This window comes from Carex rostrata, chromosome 33 (assembly GCF_964058835.1).
Source record: "Carex rostrata chromosome 33, lpCarRost1.2, whole genome shotgun sequence".
NCBI classification, from domain to species: Eukaryota; Viridiplantae; Streptophyta; class Magnoliopsida; order Poales; family Cyperaceae; genus Carex; species Carex rostrata.
In genome coordinates this window covers 3,174,653-3,196,408 of record NC_135950.1, presented here as the reverse complement: position 1 = coordinate 3,196,408, position 21,756 = coordinate 3,174,653, and the positions used below count along the sequence as shown (strand labels likewise).

Here is a 21,756-nt window from a genome sequence, read left to right as displayed (position 1 = left end):
TCTAAATAAATAAAGGAAAGATTTCTTCTTCTCCAACAAGCTCCATCAAAATTTGACAAAAAATAATAGATCTCGGCTCCAATAAACTAAATTATATTGTTGGGCTTTGTTGGGCTTTGTTGGGCTTATTACAGGTCCAGGGTAGGGGTTTGATGTGACTAACAAATAACTGTAAATACCATTAGGTCCGCCTTCTATTTCATTTTTTCCGATCTATTTTTGAATTCGAATCTATATCTTTCATTTAGAAACTCAGAATATATATCTGATACAAGTAATAAAAAAATTCAAACTAGTAAAATGATTTGAAGCAATCCACACAACTCTAGCCTATTTTACCACATTTTCTATGTGCTTGTATTGTATTATTTATCACATACCTTAGTCCTTACATGAAATTCATGATTGGAGGTGGCATCAACAGGATCTAAATCTGATGTTATTCTCGTACATGAACGGTAACCTTGCTTTTCCAAATCCAGTCATCAAATTATTTCGAGATACGTGCACATAAAAGTTCTAAAAAAAATTCCTTTGAGATTCGTTCCCAAAAAACAGTTGGATTCGAAAAAACAGAAGATAGCAGGGTTATTGTTCACGAAAATATGATAGTAGCAGATTTGAATCCGGCATCAACCCAATTGTACTGGAGACATTTTTTTTTTTTTTTTTTTACTTTGGTCTTCTTTATTAATTAGGCTTCCATTTCCTTTTGTTTCTCTACGTGTGAGATATCTCAAAGGGAAGACAGAGAAGGGGATTATAATTTTATTTTCCTTTTCCTCTTTGTTCCCATAAAAGTGTACATGTTATAGATTCTGTAACTGTAAAAAAATTGCTATCGTTAAGTGTGTTCCTCTTTGTCATGATAAATTTGAAAACAGTCTGTTGGTCTCAGAGCAATAGTTTATGAGAAGGGGAGGGTTATACATGGTGTTTTACATGAATTATGTTCAAAATTGAATCAGATGGTCCAAAATTGTTCTTATTAACTTGGCACGAATCTCAAAGCACAAATAATACTGCCTCCTTAGTCATCCCGAGCAAGAACCGGATGAAATTAAATCTGGGCCGTCCTTTTCAATTGTGTTGAGTCAGATATCCGACAGAGGCTTTATTATGCAATCAAGGATTCAATTAACCAAATTGAGTGCAATTTTGACAAAACACATGCTGTATTGTAGATATGGCTTAATAGGTCAATTTCACCTCAATGGTACAGGTTAATAGACAAAACATATAAAGAAATGAGAATTCAAGATTACCAATCAATTCAGATTTTCCAGATAGCTCTCTTCAGAGAAAAATTACATCTCCAGATAAATAACAGTAAGAAAAATACTCAAGACAATTAAGATTGGTACATATGCAGAAAATAAAACCTATCTACTTTGTAATCAAAACATTTTCTTCCATTGTCCCATAAAAGTAGAGCCCAAATTACAAAGGCAAACCCCACACCAAATCCTAATCCGATAGGAACAGCAATCTCAATTAAATCAGTAGAGGAATAATTGGAGGGCAAAACATTTAACAGACTTGAAGGAATTGTTGTACATTGCATCCATAAAGGACTACCACACAATCCAAGATTACCCAAGTAAGAATCATTTGAAAAGGTTGAGAATTGACGAGCTTGTGGTATTTCTCCAATCAAATTGTTGTATGAGAGATTTAGTGAAGCAAGAAAAGTTAGAAAGGTGAGCTCTTGAGGGATATGTCCGGAAAGCTGGTTGTAGGAGAGATCCAGTGACTCGAGTTGCTCTAAATTACCAAATTGAGGTGGGATAGACCCGTTCAGGGCATTATGTGACAAGTTAAGCAAATTTAGTAACTCGAGTTGCCCAATCTCTTCAGATATTTTCCCCGAAAAATCATTATTTGACAGATCAAGGGAACTAAATATGCCAAGTGAGTTCTCCATATCAAAACTCAGCCCTTTGTAAGTGATAGTAACTGAATTCTGATAGTAACTTAAATCCATCCCTTGATAAGAATTCAACTCGTAACTAATTGTTAGGGAACTTGTTTTTGATGCACTCATCATAGCCTTCAGGTTCACAAAGAAATTTTTAGGCAAAGTGCCACCGAAACGGTTTGAAGAGATGTCAAGAATCTTTAGCATGGGGAAAAATGAATTCTTTCTTGTGATTTTGATTTCCATTTCTGAAATATTCCCATAAAACATATTCGATCTTAAAACAAGAACTCTCAAATTTTCAAGATTTCCCAGCCAATAGGGAAATCTATTCACTATCCGATTGTTTCCAAGGTCTAACACCTCGAGCCTCGAGAGCATTACAATTCATCAGTAATTTGGGCAAACTTCCATTTATGCCATTTCCATTCAGATTTATTGTTCTAAGCCCACAAGCTTGACTAATATCTTGTGGCAATCTCCCACTTAATTTGTTACTTTTGATGTTAAGTACTCCAAGCGCGTTTGCACCTTGCAGAAGGCAAGGTGGCACTGTTCCAAATAAATTGTTATATGATAGATCGAGCACTTCTAGATTGGTCGCATTACAAATGGAAAGGGGTATCTCTTCCGTCAGTCTGTTGTTAGAGAGAGAGAGATAAAGATGGCTAGAAGGAAAGTGTGATGGCAATCGAAAAAAAAAGTTGAATGAAAAATCCATGATCATAATATTCGGAGGGACGACAGGTACTGAGCTGACAATCATATTGGAACTGATATCAAGAACAAACAAATCCCTCTGGGACATAAATGATCTATCCCCCTCTATTTTAGTAAATAGATTATGAGATAAATTGAGAAAAGTAAAAGCATTGTTAATCAACAACCAATTTGGTATTACGCCATCAATTTTATTATTCGAGAGGTCTAGTCTACTAGTACCTGCTTCTTGATTACTCAAAAAGGAAGGAAACTTTGTTAGATTGCACGATGCGAGATTCAAAGAGTATATATAGGGAAATGAAGTATAGAATGACTCGTTAGTGTTTTTGCCTTCTATAATTGACAACTTGTTATTTGAGAGATCCAAAAGATTTAGGTACTTCATGTTCTTGATAAGGTCTAAATTTAGTACTCCAGTGAAGTTATTTGATGTGAGAGACAATGACTTCTAAATATGGAAATTGGCACCCCTCCTTGAATATTGTTTGTACCAAGGTCAATGACTTCTAAAGTCGATGACACATTCGAAAACTCCAATAGATATCCTGAAAATTGGTTTTCTGAAAGCAGCAATTCTGATAAAGAAGGGTGAGAAAACAAAAACATTGGTATCATACCTGTAAATCTGTTCCCCCACAGGTACAAATGTGTAAGTCTTGTGAGGTTTGCTACTGTACCAGGAACTTCTCCATTGAAGCTAGATTCTGAAAGATCTAATATTGATAAATACTGCAGATTCCTAATTGATTCTGGTATTGGGCCTGTGAAATTTGTGACTGAAAGGTAGAGCTGCTGCAAAATACTTCCCTTTGTAAATTTAGGCAGCTGTCCAGACAACCAAGGGTTGTTTGATAAATCAAGCTCTGTTAGATTAGCATGGTGGAATATTTCATTGGGAAGGTATCCTTTTAGCCCACACGAAGAAAGAGATAATATAGTTAAAGATGAATAATTTGCAAAAATTACGGGAAAGGTACGATTCAAGAAATTGTTATCCAGTCGTAGCAACTTGAGTTGTTTCAGTTGGATGAGCGAAGTATCTATCGGGCCTGTTAATGAACAACCTTGCATGCTCAACTCTTGAAGGTTTTGTCCGAACCGGGAAATTGCATTACCCCATGTAGACCCGTTGGATGAAATATTAACCCCATCCAACAAAAGTATTTCGAGCTTGGTAAGGTTGGTGAGTAAGGTTTCTAAGCCCGGGTCATGAAGATACAAGGAACTGAGTGATATCCCATAGAAGTAGGTTGACAAGTCGAGGGAGATCAAATTTTTTAGAACTGACATACCGATCAGCACTTGACCGCCAAAACCAGCATTGGATAAATTGAGATGGGTCAAATTGATAAGCTGCTCGAATCCGCTCTGTGGTAGGGGATTATTATTAAAGTTGTTGTAAGCAAGGTTGAGGTGCTGAAGAGAACTAAGATTAAACAAAAGAAGATTTAATTCACCCGAGATGGACCGGTCACTAAGGTCGAGTGCAGTTACCAAACCTGTCTGCTTATCGCATGTTACCCCATCCCATGTGCAACAATCGGTGCTTGAATTCCATGATTGGAGTTCGGTTGTGTTGAAACCTTGTTTAAGTTTGATCAAGGTAGCGCGCTGCTCGGGATGGCACCACGCTTGTGTATGAGTGGTAGTTTGGATGGAGGTGATGAATAAAACAAGTGATATGGAAACAAGTAGAAGAAGAGCCATTTCAGTAGAAGAAAAGAAGCAAGAAAGAAAATTGGATTGATGCTTGTTTGAAAAAAAAGAAGGAATAATGTATCAATATATAGACCAAGCATAGAAATAAGAGACCGAATCTCCTGCACCTATGGGGTAGGAAATTCCTGCTTCTTGAGTCACTGCCGGGTGGATCCGGAGTGTACCCGAGATCAAATATTTAAATGTTAAAAGTCAAAGATAGCGTGGAAAAAAGGAGCATGGATTGAAAATAACGAACGTGTGTGGAAAAAGGCTGTTAAACGGAGGAACAAATTAAAAAAGTATCTATCGAAGCTTTCATTATTTTATATCATTGATTATTCAAAATGACAATAAATATTTTTCTTTCCAATTCACTCTTGATTGTTGCATCCTGCTGATTATTCAAGATGGCAATAAATACATCAGTTCAATTATTACATTCTGATTAGTCAAGTCTTTCATTAATCAGTCCACAAATAGTTTCTTGATCTACTTATCATGAAAATAAATATTGCATTCCCTTTCATTTATATATCTTTCACAATCTATTGTGGACACATTACTTATTCTATATATTCAATTATTCTTCTACACACATTTTGTGTGTGCCTATGAGCATGATTATTTTCGTTGTTTCTTGATCTACTTATCATGAAAAAATGAAAAAAAAAAAAAATACATGAAAAAGATTTAATTTAATTCTTAATCTTCATGTATTTGTACTTCACTTTTCCAAAAGAAGAAAAAATGTATAAAGAAAGAATAACAAATATATTTTACTTTTATATTATGGCAAGTATATATAATATAAACAGAACATACATATTGGCTTATTTATCTTTCATTTCCAATCTAATAAATACGAAGAACAAAGTACATAAATTGGAAACCCGATTAGTTATGATAAAAAAAAAAAAAAAAATCACCAATCAACTTCCATTTATGAAGAAAATAAGAAAATGGGTCTCTTATTGAGTTAATTTCTACCTGGTAAATCACGTTCCCTCTGTTCAAACCATGTCTCTTTTTCCACGCTACCTTGCCAAAAACAAAGGAGATAACATCGATAACTACTATTTTTTTTTTTTGAGTAAAGCTGAAGGTCAAGTCACCCAACTATTTAATACCCTTGTTATTACAACAATAACAACAAAGGATTTCCTCTATCTGAATTTCGAACCCATAACCTCATCTCACGTGGAGAAATAATATCCATAACTTCAATTGTGTTCTTCAAAATAGTGTTTGCAATTTCCCATATCCACTGTATTATATTATTTCATTATAGGCATTTTATACTTTATTTTCTCACAGCATCATAATTATTTCATTGATAATCTTCACATAGTTTGATAATCTTCACAGCTCTCTTGAACTAGTCAAATTACTACTGAATTTGATCTTGAATATCAGATGACTGAAATTAAACAAGTGTAGATAATCAGTAAAGATCAAAATTTGAAAGCAAAAAGAAAACAACTTTAAAATAATTAGACAAAAATTGAGCATGATATCTACCAAGTTTTCTCTCTGTTATGCATTAAAATTTCAATAGACTTCAAAACAAATCAGTTTTTCTTAGAATCAAAATTTCCCAAAATAAACCCTAAAATTGCTAATAATCAGAACAAAATTCCCAACTCCATCTAAATAAATATCAATAAATTCAACTTTGGTGCTCGAAAAATAAAAAAGAGACATAATCTTACTTCAAAAGAGAGAGAAAATCAAACAAGAAGACGAATTTTTGATGAAACTAAAAGAAGACACCAAAATTGACCTCTTCTGTACAGCGCACGAACCATATGCAGCGTTGTTTTCAGTCTGTAGTCTGTGCGCTGCATGAAGATAAACCTCTTCTGTTAATAATTTTACCCGCCAGGACTAGGGGTGATTAATGAGCGAGCATGAGCGAGTTAGGGTATGCTCATGCTCGCTCATTAAGTAAATGAGCGAGTTTAAATCAGCGGATAAATGAGCGAGTTGTAAATGAGCGAGCTTTTAATGAGCGAGTTATGAACGGCTCACGAGTTATGACTTATGACTCATAACAAAATTATATAGTATGCCTACACATAACAAAATTTGTTAAAAAGTCATCATAAAAAAATCCAACAAATTGTCATAATTCATTTAAATAAAATATAATAAAAATCCAACAAAAATATAATCATATTAAAAAATCAACAGTATCATCAACACTTCAACAATAATACTTTCACAGCCATCATCCAACAAACAAGAATAAAATATTACAAAAATCAACAGTATCATCCAACAAAGTGTAATACTTTCAAAGTAGCATCAACATACAACAATCAACATATTACAAAAATAAAATAACTATGCTCACTATCTATCAATCTTAATGAGACAAGATTGATGTTACACAGAATTATACAGGATTAAATGTGGCAAATTCTTAATGAGCGAGTTGGGTCATGCTCATGCTCGCTCATTAAGTAAATGAGCGAGTTTAAATGAGCAGATAAATGAGCGAGTTTTTAGTGAGCGAGTTATGAGCGATTTACTCACCCCTAGCCAGGACCCACAAGGATGTATTCATATTTTGACGCAATATGAGCTGTTTGTTTGTGTGGACCCACAACGATGTATTTTAACAGAGCTATTTTATCTTCATGCAGAGCACGAACCACGTGCTAGTGCAGCGTTGTTTTCAGTCCATAGTCTGTGCGCTATGGATTTCAAAGCCCAGTACAAATAATGATGGTCCAATACAAAGCTTAAGGCCCAGTACAAATCTTAAAGTCCAAAATTGATTGATAAATGACCCTTTTACTTACAGACCCCCCTGACAAGTTAAATAATAAACATAGTCTCTGGAATTTTACAAATAAATTCCTGGCGCCATAAAATCTCCTTAAACAAGCCCCTGGATGCCATGTTTACTATATTGACCCTATAAAATGTCCAAATTGTAAACAAGAGCCCCTAGTAATTTGCATACAAGTCCCTAGAAACGTAAAGTATTTACAAATAAGTCCAAATTGAATTTGAAAACATTTTTATTTCTACCTTTTAAGTCCAAATCAACTCAAATGAACACAAATTGAATCCTACAAGCTTCTAAATTAATTTAGAATTTATTTTGATCCAAACCAAGCCCTAAAATTTCCAAATTGCCTTGATATCTAATTTGGTCAAGTCTAAACAAATCTTAAATCACCTCGAATTAAGTTTCAACTTATTTTAAACTTAAATAGACTTTACTCTTTACCAAATAAGACCAAAAAATACCTAATTTACCCTCTAACAAATGTTCAATTTATATTCAATGAACTGAAACATCCCTAAACTAAACCAAAACACCGCAATGTCTCTAAACTAGACCCACAAAACCAAAATGAAAATCATAGAACCGCAATGTTCATATTTTTTCTATAATTTGGCACTAAATTCACTTTTTTAATACATTCTTTCAGAATTTTTTGTTTTATTACTACATGTAACGCTTTTTTCGACTTATACAAAAAACACAATTAAAAAGAAATAAAATACCAAGGCTGCGTCAGAACAATAATTTTATAATTATCAAAATAGTAACTTATACAAAAATCACAAATAATTGGAAGAAAATAATAATTCAGACTTATATACAAAAATCACAAATAAAAAAAAAAACAATCAAGGCCTGGAAAAAAGATACAAAAATATATAATTACAAAAATAGTTACTTAAATTTATTCATTATTTTTAAAACAACTGTTTTCAGAATTTTATAAGAATTAAAAAAAGTACGGGAAAAATTCCAAGACCGGAAAATAAATTAAAAGTTGCCATGATATTAACTCTAATCTGTTCCCTATTTTCTGGATATTCTTTACATACTCTTTTTAGCATTATAACTATTTTTAAATAAGTAAAACACATTTTCCAGAAATTGAATAAAAAAAATCGTGAACACAACACAGCATCTAACCAAGTTACATCCAAAATAAACAATTGAAACTGGCAGCAATTAACTATATCTACTTGAAATAAAGATTCCTCTGCCTTGCTCAAAAACTGCTGCTGCCTCATATGGTTACTAATAATCCTTGTAAATTTGAAAAAAAAAAAAAAAAAAAACCCTAGTGTTCTAGCATCTCATTGTATGTATAGCGTTTGTGATAACTCCTTCATGCAAACAGGACAGACTTAGGATTTTCATCAGGGGACAAAAAAAATATCGAATCGGATTTAAACCCATTAACTAATTAGGTACTCGATAACAAATAATCTTCAACTTATACTTTCCAATACTCTAACTTGTAATTTCTAATTCTCTAACTTATAATTATAATTACCAATTATAATTTAAGAAATTCATTTTCATTTTAATCTTAAATTTAAGCCGAATTACAAATTAAACATCCAGAGAAGGAAAAAACAATTTTCAAAGGAGAACAAAGTTGATCGGAACATCCCGATCTCCATAAATTCAAAATTCAGAGAAAGACAGCTATCCCTCTGAAACCACATGGGTCCACCCCTGCATGCATAGTTCTGCATGCATCATGACTTCTCAAGCCTCAAATCGGAAGAACTATGATGTGAAACGAGGTTGAAGCTAATTTTCATTCATGAAAGTCACAAATAGCATACCAGTGAAGTGTTGATCCGTAGTTCACAACTCAGGGGCTGATTCAAGATTTTCGTCCGTGATGAGCAAGAAAATAACGAATCAGATTTAAATAGTTAATCGGATTACTATCACCAAGGGGTTATAATACTCTAACTTATAATTTACAATGATCTGACTCCTAATCCTAATCACCAATCATTAGAATTCAAAAAAATTATTATAATTTTAACTCTAAATTTAACATTAATTACAAATAAAAAATCCAGAGGAGGGTAAAGTCAGTCCGAACCTATATATTTATATAAAATTTCAAAATCCAGAGAGGAGCAGTTGACCCACCCTAGACTAGGCTGGGTCCGCCTCTGGTTCTCACTCTATTTGTGAGGTTGTGGTTGTGTGCATAGACCCTTTAGTATTAGAAGTCTAGTTGGTAATTAGGATTAGAAGTTAGAGAATTGAAAATTATAAATTAGAATATTATTTTTTATTTAATATTCAATTAATTATTTAAAACCGATTCACTATTTTAGTCTCTAACGAAAAATCTTGAATCCATCCATAAATGTAAGGCACAGCATGCTTAAGAATTTTTCCATATTAACACAACACGATATGTATTTTTGACATGTAAATGCGATAAGCTAGCCAAAACACCACACATTTTCACAACAAGCTAGGGGTGCAAACGGATCGGATAGTGGTAAAATTATATCCGTATCCGTTTTTATTTTCTGAATACGGATACGGATCGGATATTAGACGGATACAAATACGGATCGGATATTAACCGGATACGGATACGGATATCCGCTTTTTATAATAGTGAATAACATAATTTTTTTCATAATTCATATTAAATTATATAATATATATGTACTATTCGGATACGGATAATTAAAATTCAAAACCATATCCGTATTAAATTTTCGGATACGGAGTCGAATATGGTCGGATAATATCCAACCCGTTTGTACCCCTAAAAATTACCATCACTCGAATAAGAATAGCACAATTCAGAATTATTATTATTATTATTATTATTATTATTATTATTATTATTATTTTTATTATTATTTTTACCATTGTTGCGAATCAACCTGTCAAAATTTAATGACAGCACATGTTTAAGTACTATCTAACATAGTCACAAGATTCGCAAATTAAATCCGAATAATTCATTTTTAGTGATGTCAAACCGAATGCCGAATTATTCGGTTGACCAAATAAACCTGAATAATTTGTGAATTTTACAAATTTTTCTCGAATTTTTTTGAATTTTTCTCAAAACCTTATTTTTTTTATATATATATATTTTTAGAAGACTGAGATCTCTAATCTAAATAATTCCAAATAATTCTCGAATTATATCCGAAATATTACCAAATCACTAATTTTTGCTCTCACCAAACTAAAACCGAATAATTCATTTGTTAATGTGCTACTTAACAACAACATCGCATTCTGGACCCACAATTTAGGCTTCTGATTCCCAAATTTTGTCTTATTTAACAAATAACTACTGTGCACTGTCCTTGGCTGACGCTCTTTCCGAAATTTCCACTTATTGTTTTTTTAAAGGTTAGTGCTTATTGGCAAGATTTCCGCCTGTAATTATGCTCCATGCATGAACCATGGTACGATTATTTTATCTTGGTTAAGTTTTTGCTGAAATTGGAGGAAATTGGCTATAAATATACCAAGTGTATTAAAATTCGGTATACGCTAGCTGCTGTATATGTAACCGTATATTCTTATTCAGTTGTAATTTTAATAGAAAATTTGTGTTCGGTCAAATACACGCTTCTGCATTTTCGACTGCATATTACCGCATATTTATTTTTATATCTATGAATTCTCATTTAAATTTTGTATAATAAATCTGCATAAAAATCTGTATATGCAGCCGCATACTGGATATGCGGTATGCGATGACCTTTCGCATACTGCATAAAAATCGTATTTTAAAACATTGGTTATAGAATATGACAGCGAGACATGATCTATTTGTTGAAAGCTAACAGAGATAGTGAATTATTTGTGATCTATTAGTAATGGCCTTTGGCTATATTGAAGGAATTCATAAATTTTTATTTTTTTATTTATAGAAATTATTTAAAAATAATATAGAATATTATTAGATGAATTATATCCACATTTCAATCTCATACCGATTTTTTTAAATACTAAAATCTATATTCGGTTTCCAAAAAAATTGAAAAAAAATATCCTAATCGTCTCACAATGGGATGGTTTGCTATAATTTTTTTTCTTTTTCTTTTTTAAAGATATTTACCTGGCCGCTCCACAGTGAGACGGTTTGCTATAAATATTTTTTTAGAGATGTTTAGTGTGTATAGAATAAAGTGCGACCCTCTTTCTCCTCCTTTCTCCTTCTATCTGAACTTCTCCTAAAAAAATGACGGATTTTCTTTTAATATTTCCTACAGGAACTGGATTTTTTTCGGTTCTTTCTATGGAATTGAAATTTGAATGCAATCCATCTAATATCCTATATTATTTTATAATAATTTCTATAAATAAAAAAGTCCAGAGGGAATCTATTTGTGTTTGTAAGTACCTTTCAACAAAGAAGCAGCAGCCCTCATTCATAGGCTGTAAAGCTCAAATCTGCTTCATAAGAAGTGATCATCTAACCTTAAATAATACATCATCACCTTAATCTAAATTTTAATTACATACATGCTAAAAATCAAAATATAGCTATGCAAAAAAGTTAAACTATTAATTTCCACATGTTAACTGAGAACCACTTGATGCTGTTCTGATATTACATTCTCTCTTGCAAGAAAACTGAGAATTAGTTCTGTTACTTTCTCTGGTTTTTCAACATGAGGAATGTGGCCACAATTAGGTATCAGACATAGTACTGAATCTTGAATGTCGTCACACAGCTTCTGCATGGTTATTTCAAGAGAATTCCTTATAAAAAAAAAGCTCATATAAATGAAATTACTGGTAAATGAAATAGGAATTATGAGAAATTGCTGGTAAAAATAATGAAGTACGTACTGTTGCGAGTTCTCTGTTGATAATTCGGTCGTCTTCTCCCCATATAATTAAAGTCTTATGCTTCACCTAAAACATTTATACAAATAAATCAAAGAACAAATTTTTTGAGGAAAAGGGAGCCATGCAGAAAGAGCAAATGTTTATATATATAATATATATACCTACCTCTTTAATTAGATTAACAACATTATAGCCCCCATTAGTCATGAAACAAACAGTTGCATCCTCCCACCAAGGCAAATGACAGTGTAACTGAGATATCTGAACAGGCCACAAACCACACACTTTAGATATATATCAATATATATAGTGTACCAGTAACTCCTGCACATAACCTATACCATTACGTACGTACCGGTAACAGTCATCTGGTTAGAGTTTCTTAAGAGAAAAACATAGTACGAAGTACTTACCCTAGTAAAATCAAGCAACGACCCCTTCGGAACTTTGTTGAAAGCCAATTTCGTTGCATACAGCCTTACAGGAAGGAATTTTAATACATTTACCTACTTGGTAAAAAAGAAAGATGTGCAAAGTATTAGTTAAGATTTAATTAACAATTATCAACCATGTATTTGCATCATCAATTGAAATAAAAGCTGTAATGTTAATAATTATTCCGTTACCACATACCCCGGCATATGCAATGAATTTGGGCAGTTTGGTCATATTTTCCGTGCCTTTAGCATATACGCATGCACCAATGAAGACTAACTTAGAAACCTGCAGAAATTTAAATTATCACCTAAACAATACAAATACTCGACAATTTTGAAGAACGAAAACAAAAAAATGAATGATGCAATACTGCTTCTGGATAATTGACCGCAAAATCAATAGCAACAGCTGCACCGAGGCTTGCTCCTACTAATACGACTGGCTTCTTAATATGTGACATCCAGAGCTGATCAAATTAAACCAAGTAAATAAATAACAAAAAGATTTATCTGGTAAGATCTAGCAATGCAATTGATTAGAGTGTATAATAAGTAACCTGGTACAGGTGCTCACGTTTGGTAGAAACATCACATGGTGGAAGTGTCTCTGGATAAAAGTTCAAGGGAATCAATATTTTTTCTCAAAGTAGGCAAATTAAGACCTAAATTATGTGACTATATACACACACACACACACACACACCTAAGTTAGAGAAACCCCAACCAAGTATGTCAACAGCCCATGTTTCGACTCCAGCTTCCTCAAGCAATGGATACGTGTATCTCCATTCTAAACAAGAACTGTAGGGAATATCAAAAGTTGATAAAGCTAGCAGAGAAGAAGAAAGCCAGGAAATTGTTCAAACTTCAAAGATAATATGTACCTGTCGAAACCATGAAGGAGAACAACTGGTGCATTACTGCTTTGGCACACTGGTTTGATGCAGCTGCTCATTATCGGGCTCTTTACCGAGTCAATCTGAAAAGGATGAATACCATTTCACAATATTAACAATAAGTAGATCAAACTATCTGAACCAAGTTTAAAGCTAGGAGCAAAACTTTAAACATTGGCAATGAATTGCAAAATAATGAGAAATGAATGTGTTGTATGCAAATGTATGAGATGCAAAGTGCAATTTGCAAAACCCAATTTTCCTTTTGTCAATTCAATTGTAATGTATCAAGTATCATACCAAAATTCAATTGTATGATGAGCTCATAAAACAAAATGAAACCAATTGTAATCAATGCACTCAGTACCTCTTTATTAGGCCTTCAGAGAATATGTTTGATACTTGTCGGATATTAGGCTATTAGGATACGTACTGGATACGGATACGGGACCATATATAAGTATTGTGGTAACATATATAGCTAAAAAGAGAGATATGCTACCTTTACAGGGACACGCTCAATTCTCTTGGCCAGTTCAATCAACCGATGATCATTGATTCTTTCCACCTCCTTTGGAAGAAAAGGAGGCAACCCTCCTGCTGAAACCCTAGCCTTGGCCACCATTGGAGGCCGATAACTTGTCATAGAGGTGAGAAGAGGAGGCATTTAATTAATTATTACTAATCAGTAGCAGTTGTGCTGCCTCCACTTCTCCAATATTAATTGGTAGTTGGTATGTTGATACAATGCACAGTGATATAGCTAGGTCTGGTGCATGCATGTAGCAATCTTTTTTTCTTTTCTTTTCTTTTAAACACTGTTATGAAATTCCTTCTAGGACGTTCCTGAAATTAATTAATATATATGTTCCTAAAAAATAATTAAATCTAATGAGTCGTATATATTAGTTTATTAAAATAATTATTTTTTTAAGGTGTATATTTATAATCAAATGAATTATATTCAATCCTGTTATTATATATTTCGTTACTTCGAAATCCGCTGCAATAATAAATAGAGGGATCCACTTAGACCGATATATTAAAATGTGTTTGTATATCAAATTTTACATTTTTGTTGAATTTTTTTACTATTTATTAAGATGGGTACAAAAATTCAATGGTCTGAAAATAACAATTTTATAAAATACCTAATTAATAGTACAAAAATTCAAAAAAAATGTAAAATTTAATATACAAGCACATTTTAAATATGTATATAGTTTTTAAGAGTTGTGTTTGATATATATCTTTCAACAAGATATTATTGCCAAGATATAGTAAATTCCAAATTCCATTTACCTAATCATCATATCATACAAGTACAAGAAGGCAAAAATGTATCTGTATTAATTGTCTGCTAATGAACGTGTATTGCATTAACGCCGACGTTCAAATCCAAAAATTGTACTATCATCATTTAATTCTTTTGGTCGCCGCTATTAGCTAGCAAGCTTATTCATGCACATGCACAGAGATGGAACTCCACTTTGAGGACAGTGAAAGCTAACCAACTAAATATCATATATTTAATTATTTTTAATCAAATTAAATTAAAATATATATATAACACTAGATAATATGATTCTTCACTATTTGATTTCATAAAAATACAATAAATAACTAACACCAATAACATGACCAAGAAAATGACATGTTTATCAAATTATTTTGACATAATTTAATTTTTTATGCAAAATATTAAATATCTAAGTGACATCGTGAATAGAAAAAATATCATATTAACAAGAATAATTATATTCATCTCCACACTCATAGCCCCCTCTATCTTCGCAGCTATAATTTATACAGGTTGTACTATAGTCTCCATTAATTATTTAAACTCTTCTAAAATTAGAGATTTTACGTTAAATAAGGAAGGTGATAATTAGAGGTTGTACTATGGTCCCCACTAATTATTTAAATATTTCTAAAATTAGAGGGTCAACTTCTGAAATTAGATGTTGTATTATGGTTCCCACTAACTATTTATCCATACAAAAAAATATTCATCACGATAAACGCATACAAGATGATTATTCAAGTATTTTTTTACATATGTATAAATACTCTAATGTATAGGTATAAATATTTTTAATACTTGATATTAATACTTTCATAAGTCAGTCGGTATCATATGTAAAAAAATAATTGCAAGTATATGTATAAATACCTGCACAACGAGGTATAAATACTTATGTAACGACGAGCTCAAAAGTATGTCATCATGGATCTCATTTAAAAGAGAAAATTGCGTAGAAAACGTTCGTGGTTTTAGATTCACAAAATTTCTCATAGATCGTCAGAAATGTAGACGAGATTGAATGAAGAAAAAAAATTCACCTCTAAAAACGTGTATGGTCCCCCCATTTCGTTTGAGATTTGGTTGCAGAGACAATTATTTATGTAAGAATTGTTCGTCTTATAGGTATAAATACTTTCGTTCTTGAGTATAAATACTTTCGTACATAAGTATTAATATTTTAGGAAAAAAATTAGTGCTGGAGTTTTTATGATCCCATGATAGTTATGTAAATTAATGTGGTGATAAATGCAGAGATAGAAGTGCGGAAATAATTATCAGTATCCTATTAACAATTTAATATGAAACTAAAATATTAAATTTTTTGATAAAGTTACAATGAATAGCAATTTGTTAATAATCAATGAATATAAGACAAATCTCAATTTTAAGAAATAAAATACATGTCACGTGGCTTCACACTAATTTTAATTTGAGGTTTTTATTTTGATTTTTTGTCTTTTCAACATGGTTTTCTTGTATTTCAATCATATTCATTTATATTTCCGATGACTTCTTTTTTTGGGTAACCGTGCATCCCAAAAAAATTCCAATAACTTCCTTTTTTTTGTTTTTTTTTTCTAGATACTTGTAACCGTCTCTCAAATTAAAACTACTATTTTTTTCTATTATACTATTGCCATTTCTATTTTTGAACAACTTTCTAATTATATATATTTATTTACATGATTAAGATGTCTTTTTTTCACGTGATTGAAAAACCGAAGCGTGATTTTTTTTAAAGGGACATGTAATTTTTAGATTCAACCCCTGAATTTTTTTTTATTCTATATGGAGGGCCTAACATCTATAAAATAAAATTTTCAATTAAAATTACAAGTACTTGATAAACAATTTTGAAAATATTGGGGGTGACTTACCTTAACCACCCCTGTTCAAGTAGCGTTTTATTGTATCTTACACCTACAAATAATTTCAATAATTTTTTTTACACTTCTATCTAAAATTTAAATGACATAATCACAAAATTGCTATTTTCAATAAATTTTTTGACAATGAACCGATCAAGATTTCGAACCTACAACCTACATCACATAAGGTATTGCCTTCTAGTTCTCTATAATTTGCATTTGTTGACAATGAACCGATCAATGTTTGTTAACCGGATAAGTCGATGGACTTCGTATTCTTGGGCTAATCCTCCCTTCCTTTCCTTCAATCCGTAGCGACCAACCCATCACATGATTGCTCTGCTCTACTTGAAACTCCGATACCAACCCCAACTGCGCGCAGTGTTCTCACCTTTTATGATCTCAGTATCGCCATCTAATTTTATATTCGGATTCTCATCCCCTCGCTCTACGAACACTAATGGATGGGCTCTTACAAAAGTTGGCTCGTGATCCTCGATCAACAACTCCAGCTCCATTTGATCAAGCTTCTTACGGGCATCCATGTCCTTGTCCCCTGCAATGGCATAAGAAAGAAAGACCCCAAGAAAGTAATTTTATGCAAGAATCCCGACAACTCTAATGAATTGCATGTTTATTGCCTGACCTAACAGGGGTTGCTATTCTCTAAGCTTGAAGATAAAAAATGGAGTTGGATGGCTAATCACGGCGCAGGTTATAAGGATATCACTATATATCGAGAGAAAGTTTATGTCATTTCAATGGATGCTCTTTGTTATTATATAGAGGCGGACGTAAGAAGCATTAATGGGAGTCAATTGATCTCCATTTTTTTTTAACTTTTTTTGTAATTATACATAATTTTATATACAATTTAGAGTAAAATATCATGTTACGGTAAAATTGACCACCATTCTTTACATAATTTTTTTTATATAATTTGACTCCTATGGCTTGAAAGTCTGGCTCCACCAGGTGAACTGGTCATGTTGATAATAGACAAGGAACAATGGATTAGTTTGGAAAATCACACACACGAAACCGAGTACTATTGTGTGAAATTCAACATGGAGATGATAGAGATGATGCTTGGTATATATAGCTTTGTTAATACCTTAGGGGATGGTGCTTTGTTTTTCAGCGCCAATTGTTCCTACGCATTGTCAAGTTCAGAGTTTTGTTTGTTCTTCTTTTTTAAAATCTAAAATCTTATAGTATTCAAGAGCACTCAAATTTGTCAAGTTAATAAGCAAAATGTATTAAATTCACTCCATCTCTTGTGCAAGACTAAGCAAACCTACAATAATATATTGTTGAAATTGAAAAACACTCAAAGAAGCTCTTGTAATATGAATGGCATGATATATATTCATTCAGAAAATTGAAATGACAATTATTAATTTCTCATCATATTAACTGAGAAATGAATAATAAAAAAGGGGGTCAGGCTTGAAAAACTCTTGATAAATTATTGTAATTATAAAAATAAAGACATAATAGAGAGAAAAAAAAAATAGAAACATTTGAACCCCTCCTATTTAAATTTGGGTCAATGTGTCATTCTCTCTCTCACTTTTTTTTCTCATTGTTTTTACAGAATTTTCTAAATTTTTTCTTGATCTCATGAGACACTCTGCTGCCAAATGTGTAACGAGCAAAACATAGAGCACTAGTGGGTTGAATTTTGTTTTACCGACTAAATATTTTTGCTTGATCTCATTTTAATTTTTGTTAATAATATATATATGAGTCATGGTGTTTATTAATGCACAAATTATGATTAAAATATTATGTTCAATTAGATAGGCAATCTCCAGCCATTAAAGAAAGAAACTCTTAAGGCCTATTTATACAAGAAAGGAACATGCTCTGTTATACTTTATGAACACAAAATATATATCACAAAAGCCTAACTTCTAGTGAAATATATCATCATCCTCATCAGGGAGAGGTTGTGCTGCAGCAGCAGCAAGGTCTGCCTCATGCCTGTCCAACAAAGTAAATTAAATTAGCATAATAAAATAAAATAGTAGGGTTAAAATGCACTATTGGTTTTGTGCTCCAACTATATCCCCACATCTTTATTTTTATTTTTAAAATTAAAACAGTCGATTCGACCCATTCAACATGATCTCCATATTAAATGTTCTTAGAGACCAAATTTTATATATTTTGAAATTTTTTTTACTATTTTTTTAGTAGTTACAAAATCACTTCCTGTGGACCTAAAAAAACAGTGATTATGTACATATTTAAAAGATAAGTATAAAATTTGATCTCTAAGTACATTTTAATATAGATGTCATGTTGAGCGGTTCAGATCGACTGTTCGAACATTGAAAACAGAAATAGAGATGTGGAATATGGTTGAGTACAAAACCAATGATGCATTTTAACCCTACTATAAAAAGAAATGTAAAATAAATTAACAACTAAAATTTATATGTGAAAAAATTGTTACATTTAGCATTAGAGATTTTGGCACCTCAACCAATTAGGAGTAGGGGTGTTCATCGATTCGGTTCGGTTATAATCAAAACAAAATAGGCAAACCAAATTTTTATTCGGTTTTAAAAAGTACAACCGAACCAACCAAAATAAACTTATCAACTGAATTAAAACCGAACCGAAATAAAAATTATTAATCATAAAAATAAACATGCTTTTTGTTATTTTTTTGAATTTTTTTCAAGATGAATTTAAAAATTGTTATTGTGTTTGGTTCAGTCTAATTGGTTTTAAACCGAACCAAGCAATATACATTATGTTGTAATTTCTGAAAAATTTAAATGTTTGGTTCAGATGGGGGCCGGGTTTAAAAATTTGAGTAGTACAATCTTAACCGGTTTAAAATTTCTGAACTGAACCAATCCATTTAACTGCAAAAAACCATGTTCAGTTTAAAAACAATTGAACCGGTACCCATGAACACCCCTAATTAGGACAAAATTTTATCTGAAAAAATACAAAAAAAAATAGAAGCACTTACATTTGTTGTGCAGCCAAGTCAATCTGCACCTCAGGAGGAGCCAAAGCAGGAGACTCGACAAAATGCAAGTTTGCATCCCTGTTCAATTAAAAAAAATATATTGTTAAAATTTAATATACAAAATCTGAAATTGGTATAATATTTCTAATAATTAAACTGACCCAGCAAGTTTTTTGGCAAGGTAAAGGAAGGGTTTCTCAAAGTTGTAGTTGCTCTTGGCAGAGATCTCATAGTATTGCAAGTTTTTCTTTCTATGAAATGTCACCTGCTTTGCCTTCACTTGTCGGTTTTTTACATCCACCTTGTTCCCACACAACACTATTGGTATATTCTCACAAACCCTAAAAAACAACCATAAATATATCAGCAAAATTTATTTTCAGACCAGATAAAATAAATTTTCTGAACAAAATAGCAATTTAGGAGATAGCTGCGAAAACGGAGCGGATAGGGGAAAAACCATATCAATATCCCTTTTTAATTTTCCGGATACGGATACAGATCGGATCAAATATCAGTCAAATAGATACGGATCGGATAATAATATATATTAAAATATATGATATATATATATACTATTCGAATACAGATAATTGAAATAAAGCTATATCAGTATCCATATCCACACAAATATTTGGATATCGGATATCCACATCTAATTTTTCAAATACAGATCAAATACGAATCGGATATTATCCATACCATTTTACATCCACCTTGTTCCCACACAACACTATTGGTATAATCTCACAAACTCTAACAAACAACTACACATATATCAGCAAAATTTATTTTCATACCAGAAAAAATTAATTTTCAGAATAAAAATGAGAAATACCTGCACAAGTCTCTGTGCCAGATCGGAACGTTTTTGTATGTCAGTCGTGATGTTACATCAAACATGATGATTGCACATTGTCCATGGATACTATATATATATATATATATATACATAAAGAATGAATAAAATGCATAATTTCCAATTGTAATTTTGTTTTTTTTTTTACAAAAGAACTAGTATGAACAATTAAATTCTTACTAGTAGCCATCTCTGAGACCACCAAATTTCTCTTGACCAGCAGTATCCCAGCAGTAAAACCGGATTTTACCACAATTTGTGAAAAAATCAAGCGGGTGCACCTCCACTCCAATAGTAGCTGTTTTTACAGTATAAACATATTTATATTTGCTTATGAAATTTGGGCTAGACCCTTATTTTTCCTCAAAAAAAGATATTTATATTTGCTTATGCTGATGCTGTATCAAAGATAGTACTGGTAAACATATCAGTTTAGTCTGATGCTTACGTTCATATTTCTTCTCGAACTCGCCAGTGAGATGCCTCTTCACAAAAGTTGTTTTACCTGATTCATAATATTAAATATACCAGTATAAGTATTCAATTAAATTTACCCAGTGAGATACCAGTATTCAATTAATCTAGAAAGGAACTCACCAGTGCCTCCATCACCAACAATTACAAGCTTAAAGCTTGGATAATCAACTGTTTGCTGATTAGGTAATGCCTACAAAAAAAAAAGAAAAAAAAAAGAAAAAAAGAAGAGCAACACAAAATAACTCAATACAAAATTAGCTCATAATTTTTAAAAAAATATTAGTAAAAGAAAGGAAAATAGAAAAGAAAAGAAGAAGAGATCCTTACCATATATATGTTCTACTGTTCTACCGAGAGAAATTGCAGAGATGGAAAAAGTATTATGATTTATGAAAGAGAGATCAAGAGAGGGAAGCCCAAGTTCTCTAAAGATTTTTTTTTTCTTTTATTTGAATTTCAGTGAAGGAATTGTTTAGAACCGTCTAGACGTAGAATTCGGGTAAAGATTTTAACAAAGTAAGTTTAGCTTCATACAGCGCACGAACCAAATTCAGCGCTCTTTGTTTCTTTAGTCTGTGCGCTGTACGAAATCAAAACAGCTCTGTTAAAATATTTACAGTTGAATTCTGGACCGTCCGATCACGTGGCTCCGAAAGTTCTATCATATAGGATATTTTTTCCGGTGTCAGCATCCGCTGAAAATTTTCTCTATTGTAACATAATTTTGGAGTTCTGATCACAACCGTCCGATCTGCTCTAACACGAATATTAATGGACCTCGTGCGTTCCAGATCTAGACTAACAATTGGGTTACTTTCGCAATTTGGCAATCCTAGAGAGTCATTCTGGATTCTTCGAGAATTTGTTAACGGGTTGGATCCCAAAACTGGGAATGGATTTGATCCGATACAGGCACAGAAGTTCAATTTCAAATTTTCATCTGCTTGTCTTTATTTGTTTTTTTTTC

At 32.0% G+C, this 21,756-nt stretch overlaps 3 protein-coding genes across 4 annotated transcripts; all 3 read right to left on the bottom strand.

Annotated features, from left to right (window-relative positions):
- Positions 1-1,171: 1,171 nt before the first annotated feature.
- LOC144548362 (receptor-like protein 48) lies at positions 1,172-4,382 on the bottom strand. Its single transcript, XM_078297030.1, has 2 exons — positions 3,054-4,382; positions 1,172-2,288 (listed from the first exon to the last, which is right to left on the bottom strand). Exons 1-2 carry the CDS (start codon positions 4,346-4,348, stop codon positions 1,352-1,354), a joined length of 2,232 nt encoding a protein of 743 aa, XP_078153156.1. The 5' UTR covers positions 4,349-4,382; the 3' UTR covers positions 1,172-1,351.
- A 7,254-nt stretch (positions 4,383-11,636) lies between these two features.
- Positions 11,637-14,016, bottom strand: LOC144548656 (alpha/beta hydrolase domain-containing protein VTE7-like). Of its 2 annotated transcripts, none has more exons than XM_078297374.1 (10): positions 13,793-14,016; positions 13,279-13,373; positions 13,098-13,195; positions 12,952-13,001; positions 12,766-12,861; positions 12,591-12,680; positions 12,371-12,463; positions 12,123-12,218; positions 11,958-12,023; positions 11,637-11,842 (listed from the first exon to the last, which is right to left on the bottom strand). In XM_078297374.1, the coding sequence occupies exons 1-10, from the start codon at positions 13,955-13,957 to the stop codon at positions 11,684-11,686; spliced, it is 1,008 nt and encodes a 335-aa protein (XP_078153500.1). In that variant the 5' UTR covers positions 13,958-14,016; the 3' UTR covers positions 11,637-11,683. The 2 variants fall into 2 exon arrangements, with proteins under 2 accessions (XP_078153500.1, XP_078153501.1); XM_078297375.1 differs by having other exon boundaries at positions 11,714-11,842; positions 11,954-12,023.
- Positions 14,017-18,220: 4,204 nt separating this feature from the next.
- Positions 18,221-21,270, bottom strand: LOC144548462 (GTP-binding nuclear protein Ran-3). Its single transcript, XM_078297134.1, has 8 exons — positions 21,117-21,270; positions 20,910-20,979; positions 20,761-20,817; positions 20,493-20,610; positions 20,292-20,381; positions 19,615-19,794; positions 19,454-19,531; positions 18,221-18,450 (listed from the first exon to the last, which is right to left on the bottom strand). Exons 1-8 carry the CDS (start codon positions 21,117-21,119, stop codon positions 18,381-18,383), a joined length of 666 nt encoding a protein of 221 aa, XP_078153260.1. The 5' UTR covers positions 21,120-21,270; the 3' UTR covers positions 18,221-18,380.
- Positions 21,271-21,756: the final 486 nt, after the last annotated feature.

Coding starts and splice junctions, on each gene's coding strand:
- LOC144548362 (XM_078297030.1), bottom strand. CDS start 4,348: ATGGCTCTTCTTCTACTTGTTTCCATATCACTTGTTTTATTCATCACC. Junction 2,289..3,053: donor CATCAAATAACTTCACTGGA/GTACTAAATTTA, acceptor AATGCTCTCGAG/GCTCGAGGTGTTAGACCTTG.
- LOC144548462 (XM_078297134.1), bottom strand. Junction 19,795..20,291: donor TGGCACAGAGACTTGTGCAG/GTATTTCTCATT, acceptor GTTGTTTTTTAG/GGTTTGTGAGAATATACCAA. Junction 18,451..19,453: donor GACTTGGCTGCACAACAAAT/GTAAGTGCTTCT, acceptor TTTGTTGGACAG/GCATGAGGCAGACCTTGCTG.
- LOC144548656 (XM_078297374.1), bottom strand. CDS start 13,957: ATGCCTCCTCTTCTCACCTCTATGACAAGTTATCGGCCTCCAATGGTG. Junction 13,374..13,792: donor TTGAGCGTGTCCCTGTAAAG/GTAGCATATCTC, acceptor CATCCTTTTCAG/ATTGACTCGGTAAAGAGCCC. Junction 12,024..12,122: donor TTGTTAATCTAATTAAAGAG/GTAGGTATATAT, acceptor TAAATGTTTTAG/GTGAAGCATAAGACTTTAAT.